Source organism: Tupaia chinensis, unplaced genomic scaffold (genome assembly GCF_000334495.1).
Source record: "Tupaia chinensis unplaced genomic scaffold, TupChi_1.0 Scaffold148192_1, whole genome shotgun sequence".
Classification (NCBI taxonomy): domain Eukaryota; kingdom Metazoa; phylum Chordata; class Mammalia; order Scandentia; family Tupaiidae; genus Tupaia; species Tupaia belangeri.
In genome coordinates this window covers 177005-186976 of record NW_006208042.1, presented here as the reverse complement: position 1 = coordinate 186976, position 9972 = coordinate 177005, and the positions used below count along the sequence as shown (strand labels likewise).

Here is a 9972-nt window from a genome sequence, read left to right as displayed (position 1 = left end):
CTAGGCCTGGATTTGATTTTGATGATTGGATCCTGCACTGATCTCAGTTCATTCTTCAGGCTTTGATCTCACGTCTTTTTTAATTATGGAAAATTCTCATTTATTTTTGCATATTCTCTCTTTTCCATATTCTGCACTGGAATTAAGATGTGTGTTGAACTTTTTTTATATAACTGTATCTTTCATGTCTTTTTTTTTTTTTTTTTCAAGTTTTGGGCATAGGACATGTGCACTCACCAGAGAGAGACAGAGAGGGAAAGTAAGAAATCACGTCCCAGGAGGGATGGCCACCCTGCAATCTCTTCTCTTCCATTCTCCTCTCCAGATTTTGGGCATGCACACACACTCGAGGTGATTTTTAAGCTTGCATATTCTCTCTTTTCCATATTCTGCACTGGAGTTAAGATGTGTGTTGAACTTTTTTTATATAACTGTATCTTTCATGTCTTTTTTTTTTTTTTTTCAAGTTTTGGGCATAGGACATGTGCACTCACCAGAGAGAGACAGAGAGGGAAAGTAAGAAATCACGTCCCAGGAGGGATGGCCACCCTGCAATCTCTTCTCTTCCATTCTCCTCTCCAGATTTTGGGCATGCACACACACTCGAGGTGATTTTTAAGCGACTACATCCAGGACTTGAACCACAGTTCACCATTTGAGAGTCTAGTGCTTTAACTACCACATCACCTGCTTTCTTTCTTCATGTCTTTTAATCTCTCGTTTATATTTTCCAGATTTGTATGCTAGTGTGTGTATGTTCAGTGTGACTTAATCAGACCTAAATTTTAATTCACTATTGGTTTCTTTGGATATGTTGAAACTGCTGTTTAAATACCAGTTTTTTCTTTTTTAAGTTAATTTTATTAATGAGAGCAGACGTGTATGCATGCACCGATACATGCAGAGAGAGAGTGGTATACTACAATCCCCCTCTCCATCCTCTCTAGCATATCAAGATCTTAGGCACACATGTGCTTGACATATTTCCATGTCAGCTCAGAATCTGCACTCATGGCTGGCATGTGTCTTTCAGCATTTCAGCTCAGCCTGCCCACACCTGGGCACTATGACTGGGTTTGGTCAATGTTTTTTCGAAGTTTGTCATTTTCATTTTTCAATCATTCTATCTACTTTTTAAAAAACTACTTGTGCCATGGGAACCAGCAGTTAGCGTAATGGCTATGTCACTGGACTCCCATATAGTCGACCGCGGTTCGCATCCTGGACCCGGTGGCTTAAAACTCACGCCGGGCGCATGTGTGTGCGTGCCCAAGATCTTGAGAGGAGAATGGAGGAGAAGGGATGGTGGCGTGGCCATCCCCTCTGGGGGGTGATTTCTCGCTTTCTGTCTCTATGACTCTCTCTGTCTGTCTGGCGAGCGCACATGCCCTATAGCGAAAACCTCTCCAAAAAACAAAAAAACAAAAACAAAACAATACAAAACTACTTGTCCTTTTTGTTCTTATTGTTATATTCTTTATTTTGATTTCAATTACCTTTGTATATCTTTTATTTACTTATTTTTTTTAAATGTTTTTGATCTTTAGATTTTTGCTATAGGTTGCATGCACTTACCAGAGAGAGACAGAAAGAGACTGAGAGAGGGAAAATAAGAACTCACTCTCTAGGGATGATGGCCATGCTGTAATCCCTTTTCCTCCATCCTCTCAGGATTTTGGACATGCACCCACATGCGCCTGGTATAATTTTCAAGCCACTGGTTCCAGGACTCGAACCATGGTGTACCGTGTGAGATTCCAGCTCCTTAACTACCATGCCACCCTGCTGTCCCTTATTTTTAATCTTTTAAAGTATATTTTCATAATAGCTTCATTCAAATTATCTCCAGTTATTATATTATCTCCAGTTTTTGGGCTTCTAACTTTCTTATTTGTTCTATATGCTCCTGTTTCCTATTTTTTAAAATTATGTTTCACATCATATTTTTATTATTGGCTAACTTTAACCTGTAGGTAGTATGATACTGGGCTTCTTTGTTAAGGGGGAGTCTTAAAAAGTTGGGTTTATGGATGTCTTCTTATGTATGGTAGCTTTAGATTAGATTCTGCTAGAACCTTAGAAGTTTCCCAAATTCAGGAACAGTTTTTATATTAATCCCTGTATTTGAGGTTTCCTGATTTTATATCTAATTCAGATCTGAATATAGTACCTGCACAAAGGTTATTAGGCTGATGGCAAGGTTTCTTGAAACTTCTTGGAATATAGGGCAGAGCTTTTCTTGTCTGATTTTCGAAAATCGGGTAAATATTCAGTCTTAGTTACTAATATTTTTGCAGGATACTTAGTGTGAGTTCTCATAAACCCTGTCATGGGCATTAAGACTCCATGGTCCTTCCTTTTTCTTTTCTTTTCTTTTTTCTTTCATTTCTTTTCTTTTCTTTCTTTTTTATTTTTATTTGTGTGTGTGTGTGTGTGTGTGTGTGTGTGTGTGTGTGTGTGTGCTTTGACAACAGACATTTATTTTCTCACAGTTCAGGAGGCTGGAAAATCCAAGATCAAGTTTTAAGCAATTTCTGTTTGCGGTGAGTGCTAACTTTCTGTTTTACAGATGGCTGCCTTCTCACTGTGCCCTCCTATGGCCTTTCCTTGGAGTATGGAGGGGTGGGTGAGAGGTGCACTCCGGGATTTCCTCTTGTAAGAAACCAATCCTATTACATTATAACCCCACCTGGCTCATTTACCTTTAATTATTTCCTTACTCCAAATATAGTCACACTGGAAGTTAGGGCTTCAATATATGAATTTGGCAGGGGTGGACACAGATTTCCATTCATAACAATAATATATCTAAAGAGATTAGAACAGAGCCTCATAAAGTACTCTTCTCATTCCACCTAGCATGTTTCCACTAGAAATACAGACAAGAATATCATTTCCAATAAAGTAAGGACTTTTGTCCATCTTGTTGATGACAGAATCTGAAGTGAACAGAATGAATAGCTGTTGTTCATTATTTACTGAATGCATGAAAGAATACTTCTAACAGGCACATATAGTTTCTAGTTGCTTCTTTAACAAGCATACAGTGAGATGTACTATTTTAACTAAGTAGTTTACATGACCTAACATGTTTAGTCTTTATGTAACATTATGAAATAGTCTTATTGCTCCAATTTTTGTAGATGAAGTTCAAAATATTATGGCCTGTCGAAAGGCACACAGATAGTAAGTAGCAAAGCTGGTATTTGAACCCCGGCACTGCTCTAAGAGTATTATGCTATTATCCATAATGCCTTACAAAATTGGCCATAGCAGCCACAGAAGTGGGACTGTATTGGTGGTTCCCAAGGAAATGGTGTATTTTTTGATGTAGGAAGAGTATCTCAATTATGTTTGCTGAAGTATGAAGTATATTTGAAATGACAATCTATAAGCTTTTTAATAATCTGTCCAACTGGAATATTTGTTTCCTAATTTGAGGAGAAAAATAAAGCTGTTTTGGTTATTGCTGAGATTCAGAGAAATCCAACTTAGCATCCAACTTCTCCTATCTCCCAAAGTTTTGGTGGGCCTAAATATAAGTCCCTGTAACATTCCTTTTTCTCTTATTTTGCATTTATTGTCACATTTTACTCTTGAGTTTTTCTTTTTCTTTCTTTTATACATCTCGTTTCTCTTATTATTTATAAACTCTGTGTTTTCACCATATTCTTTTTGTTGTTGTTGTTATTGTTTGCTATTTCATCTTCCTACATGCTCTCTCTCTTCGATTCACTTTTTTCTTCACAATCAGACGTCATTTCCCCAGTTCTCTCCCTGGGGAGCTTCTGAATCATCTTTTAAAATATTGCTATTATTTCTTGCTAGCTGTTAGTCCTCAATAATGAGTCTATGTGGGTGGGTATGGATACAGAATAACTGGATCTTTTCATATGCATTCCGTCTTTGTGGATGATGCAACGGGCATCACAAAATCTTGAAGGGCAGGATCTTGAGTCAAGGAGCTGTTTACGTTTCTGCCTGTGTTGGTCTGTATCCATGAGGCCTCCCATGATCCTTCCTCTTAACACCAATGTTCCTACCCAGGCGTTTCTGATTTTCTGCTCTCAGCTCTCATTTGATGACTTGGCTTCAGGATCTTTCTTAGCTTCTAGAACCTGACAACTTTCTTCCTTCTACCTCCTTTTCCTTTCTTCTTCTAGCCTTGGATATATTTTTTAATACCTTTAACTCATTACATAAGTAATGAGTTTAATTAAGAAGGAGTGGGCCATTGACGTCTGCTCAGTTTGTCATGTTAAGACTTTGATGTTACAGGAAGTTATTTTTGACGTAGTTGTCTGAGAATGGGACATAGGATCAGATTCACAGGAGTGAGTCTATGAGTGCAAAAAATCTGTACACATTCCCTGAGACTCATGAGACAGGAATGAGTTACTGCTGTTTAATTAAGGAGAGATGTTGTCTTTGTCTATCCTTGTTGCTAGTAAGAAAGTCACAAAGGAAAAAGGTTTTTTTTCCTCTAAAGGTCATAGGTTGTTTGTGTGTGTATGTGTGTGTTTTCTCTTTCTCTTTTCTGTTTTTTTATTTATAAATCAGAAAAAATTTACTGCATTTTTTTTTCTAGATTATTGGATAGAACCTATTTTATTTTTTTAAAGTCATAAAAACTTTATGTATAACACATAGTTCAATGCTTTGAATTAAAGAGTAAACATAAAGATTCATCATTAATTTGCTGATGGTTTTTAACATTCTTATCATCTACCAACATTTGTACATTTAAAGCTCTGTAAGAGACTAGTATTTCTTTTTTCCTCATTTCCCCTCTAATATCCAGTGATAGTTTCTTTTTTAATTTTTAAACAATTTTTAATTAATTTATTAATTAATTTACATTCGTTCACTGAGCATCATCACAGAATACAGAATGTGTGTGTGTTTCTTAATAATTTTATGCTAGATTTAGAAGATTAAGATAGGTTTGTCACTATCAACAAGTTATGACCTTCAAATTTAGGAAATTGGTAATAAGACATACCCAGAGATTGTTATAGCTAGACAGTTATGAGCAGGAAGTCCCAGTAAGCCAACAAAGGGGCCATCTGACATATCAGTCACTGTTACCAGGGATTGCAGCTAGACCCTCTGGTGCCAGAAAGAAGAGGTTATCTACTTTTATTACCTAAAGCTTTCTTCAAAGAACCTAGAGAAGGTTACTATCTTCCATGGGCACGTTTGGAAGTTTCCACATATACATACAGGAATTCTCTGGGGTGTAGTGATCTACATTACACGTCCTTCTCAGGGCAATAAACTGATATGGGCAAAACCATCCCCATGGGCATGCTCATACCTTCAAAGTTCATACTGGGCATACGGTTGACTCCCTCCAACCAGGTAAGAAAATTCCCTTACCTGATAAGAAGTATGCAGACACAGCAAAAAAGCCAGTGAATTCAAAAGGAGCCAGCTACAGTGACAGACCTCCCTTCCTAAATATTCATGATAAGATTCCACACTAAAAGCAGCACCTAACCCCCTTCCAAGTACAGTTGTCCTTTGGTACCTTCTTATTCCCACACTTTTCTGGGATGAGGAGTATTTTTTTCTATTAAAATCTCCACTTTTCTATTAAAAACTCCTCTTTATTTATCTATTTATTTTTAAATTTTATTTTATTTATTTTTAATTTTTTCATTTCATTTTCTTTTATACATTCAATCACATTATTATTTGGCTTACAAAATGGATATTTCAACAGGTGAACATTTCTCCCTAGTACAGTTAATAAAACTACAAATATTTTCAGCAGATAATACCACATTTTTTTGTGCCATTAATGCTTTGCCTCCCTATTGTTCTTCTAAATATCCTTCCTCAGACCTTCCTCTTTCACATACACTATATCTGGTATTTACATTTCATATGGCTTCATTCTGCATCTCAGGGTGGGTCTCTAACTTAAGAGACCTGGGCACAAAGAATCTAGCATTTCACACAATTCAGTCCAACTTCTATGTCCAATAACAAGAGGTTGATATGTCTGCTAGAAGTAAACCTTCTCCCATCACCTTCTCACTCTCTGCCAGTCTTGCTGAATTAAAGTATAACAATTTTGTGTTTTGGCCTTAAATTCAAGTTTTGTCTTTAATGTAACATATACAAACATGAACCTGAAAAAAATTAAACACAGTGTGTATGGCTTCTCCTAGTTTCAAATTCACTGATGGTCAGAAGACAAGCATCTCTAAGGGGTAGAGAGTTTCAACTCCAAAAAATATACTCAAAACAGATAATCATAAATCCAAATCAAATTCAAGTAAAGAAGTATGCTTCTGCCTGGATTGAGGGAAAAAACCCCAGCTCCACAAGGAGTGTAGACTCCCTCAGGGATTTCTTTTACATAACAAACACATTTCCTGTTTAGACTTTATGTAATGCATTTCTCACACCTCTAAGTCCACTAACAGGCCTCTTTACTCCTTCAGCCTCCAGACATTCAGAGTGGCAGGACCAGAGACTGCTAAAATGCAGAGATTATGCAAAAGGAAGACACTGAGGTTTTACATGGCAAGACGTTCAGTCTGAAAGTATTTATCGTTAGACTGACCTCAGCCAGGAAACAGTCAAAGTGCATTGAGTCATACTCTGAATAACGTAATGAAGGTATATAGTCCTTTTCTGACTCACGACATTGAGAGGTAGTCCTTGATGTTGTGAGTCAGGTCTATCAGGCTGTCCTGAGTAGGGAGAGGCCTGCTCTGGAAACAGTTCTTACTGCATTTGAGGCCAGACTGCTTACAGCCTGGAAAAGAATTCTGCACTGGGCTCTTGTCACAGGATCAGCACATGATGGTACTACCCCTCTGTCTATTACACTGCAACAGTGCTTCCTGGGGTTTGTTTCCCCCTCCACTCTGTGTGCTCCTAGTGGACAGATACTGTGTTTTATTCATCTTTGTATCCCGCAAAGAATGAGTTGCACGAAGATGAATAAAACAATAATGGGTACATTCTTTTAAATGAGAGACTGCGTTGATAATTCCTCCTTAGAGGGAGAGGTTCTGGCCCCTTGAGTCTCCATTGCACCAAATGCAGAGACAATAATGCTCCGGCCACCAACAATTTCTTTCTTGACTCTCAACAGCCTTAGAATAATTCTACTGCCTTAAGGCAATAAAATATGATCTTTAGTCCCTTCTGGGAATCCCATCTATGGATTTGCCTTTTACACAGAAGCAGCTTCAGAGAAAAGGCAGAACCAAACTAGAGAAGTTAGATTACCTACATAAAAGGCAATAAGGCCCACGGGAACATAGAATACACCTTCAGTTACAAGCATTTAACCTCCCACTGACAAGCAATACTTGTCCAACATGATATGCATACATTTTCAATTTCTCTAAGATGCCAGGAAAGAGGAAGGGGTGTGTGCCTTGGATCCGAAGGTTCTCTTTCCACCCAGTACCAAACAAAAAAAATATACTCTAGTTACTTTCCCCATAAAACTTAGAGGCATAGGGATGAAGCAACTAAAGACTTTGCTCCTCTCCACAATAACATTTCTCGTTCTGACACACACCCGCAAAGATGACTTTGGGGAAAGTCAAATCCTGACTTTATGTTTCCAAGTCTGGCTAGCCATGGATGAGGGCACAGGGATGGAGTATGAGTCTGTCATGTCCTCCTTATGGGTGAAGCTGCAGTCTAAGTCCAGAACTAGGGGACCAGGTTTTGAAGAATTCACAGCATTGAATGGGGTTGAAATTCTAGACTTGGAATAAGAAAACCTGGATCCCCCATTCCAGCTCTATCACTGACAGTCTATATACCTGAACAAGTTTCTTCCTACTCTGGGCTTCAGTTTTCTAATGTATAAAATATGGAAGACAACAGGCCAACAGGTAGCATAGAGATTAAAGCACAGGGTCTCGTATGGCCAAATGTGTAGTTCAAGTCTCAGACCTGGTGGATTGGGAATCACACTACACACATGTGTGTGCATGCCCAAAAATCCCAAGAGGAAAATGGAGGAGAAGGGATTACTACATGGCCATCCCAGCGGGGGGGGGGGTGTGTGGACAATTTCTTACTTCCTCCCCCTAACCACCCTCTTCCATCTTTCTCTGGTGAGCACACATATCTTACAGCAAAAACAAAACAAAACAAAACAAACAAATGAAAAGCCGGTCTCAGAAGTGGCTTCTCAAGTACCCTGAATATACAGAAAGGCTGATCTATATTTGGATTGATCTGACAATGATATGGTCTACACACACGGAACATAGAACCTGTGGGCTCCCTTGCCCATGTGGCAGCTTTGGGTAAAGGCACTGCCCATTAAGGTTGCTCTTACTGCAGAACCTGAGCACATGAAGCTGTGTACCTACAGGGCCAAGGTAGAAGAGGGCAGGCCAATCATCTTCCCTAACATTGCATGCTCCAGTGATGCTAGAGAGAAAGGTGTGTACTGGGAGTCCAGACAGAGCCTGGCACAATGGTATCTTTGTAAATGAATGATCAAATCTCAAGGTAGCCTTTTCCCCCCAAATGTAGACTAGGACTCAGGAGATGTTGCAATGGATGTGGTTCTCATAGAATTTACTATAGGTAGATATTCCAACTTTTCCAACTTGGTTATGCTTTTTCTCTGAAGCTGTTTTTTTATGGACTAAGTCTTGGGTTGGTATCTCCAGGAGAGACCAATGGCCACATTCTCAAAGCACTTAGGGCAATAGAATGATTCTAAGACTGTTAACGAAGTCAAGGGAAGCACTGGCAGTGGCCTGAGCAGTACTGTCTTTCTTTGGTGCTGTGATGTCAGTGCTGACATCACAGAGCTCCTCCTCCCTGGCCCACTCCACATACTCTCTACAAACCTTTACAGGCAGGACTCAAATATGCTCACTCTCATCACTCTCCTTTCCCTTTCCTTTGAACTGATTTTTTTTTTTCTTGGGCATCCAGTTATTAAGGGTGGATCTTTACATGAAAATAGTTTCCTCCAACCCAAAAAGATATGCTAACATTCTCTTAGCTTCCCCTTCTCCCCCAGCCCATGTTTTTGACTATAGGAGGTTTATTTCAGTTGCTTAAATAGTAGAAATTTAAAAATATAATCATAGACTCTTTCCAACATGTTAACATGGTCATTGAGTAGAATAAACAACCATCCTGGTTTGCCTTGAAATTAAGATGTTTCCTGGAATATGGAGTTTCAGGTTTAATCCTGAGGCAACCCTGGGAGAACTGAAATAATCACTCTGACACTAGAGAGCTAGCGTGATTCCAACTCTAGGAAGAGGAATATTTGGCATCAAAAAGAACCTCATTATAAGTTAAGTTTTTCCAGAAAAAGAATCTATAGGCAGTACCTGGGATGGTTGTCCACCCTGTTCAAGTTCATGGTAGCAAGTTGTAAAGAGTTCATGGTCCAGGGACTAGCAGAAGGTGTAATGGTTACATCCCTGGACTCCCATGTAGTCGACCATGAGTCCTGAACCTGGTAGCTTAAAACTCATGTCAGGCACATGCATACCCAAAATCTTAAGAGGAGAATAGAAGAAAAGGGATTGTAGCTTGGCCATCCCCCCTGGGGGGTGATTTCTCACTTTCTATCTCTCTGTCTCTCTCTGCAGCTCTGCAAGAGCACATGCTATAGCAAAAATCTCTCTCTGAAAGAAAAAAGAAGAGTTCATGGTACATTTTAAAAGTTTCTATTTAATTTATTATTATTATTCCACAAGAGAGGAAAGAAATAAAATGAGAGAATCCCAGCAGAATCTTGGTACCACACTCACTTCCCAGCCTCAGCCAGCCTGGATCATGAGCACATGCTTGCTGAGCAATTCAGGGAAGTCTTTGGATATAAACCACCAACCTTTCCATGTGGGTCTGGCACAAAGAGCATTGCAATTTACCGTTGTGCTACTGTCCAGCCCCAGAAGTTTCCACCTTTTAAATAACTGAAGTAAATCTCCTCTAAACTTAGAATATGTTACAGAAGCA

General features: G+C 38.9%; 1 protein-coding gene across 1 annotated transcript in view; it reads right to left on the bottom strand.

Moving 5' to 3' along the window:
* Nucleotides 1–6694: 6694 nt before the first annotated feature.
* The window catches only part of LOC102472575 (membrane-spanning 4-domains subfamily A member 7), a 14873-nt gene continuing 11595 nt past the window's right edge, over nt 6695–9972 (bottom strand). The window contains exon 3 of the mRNA XM_006170209.1: nt 6695–6769. Coding sequence (XP_006170271.1) covers nt 6695–6769 — 75 coding nt within the window. The remainder of the gene's footprint in view (nt 6770–9972) is intronic.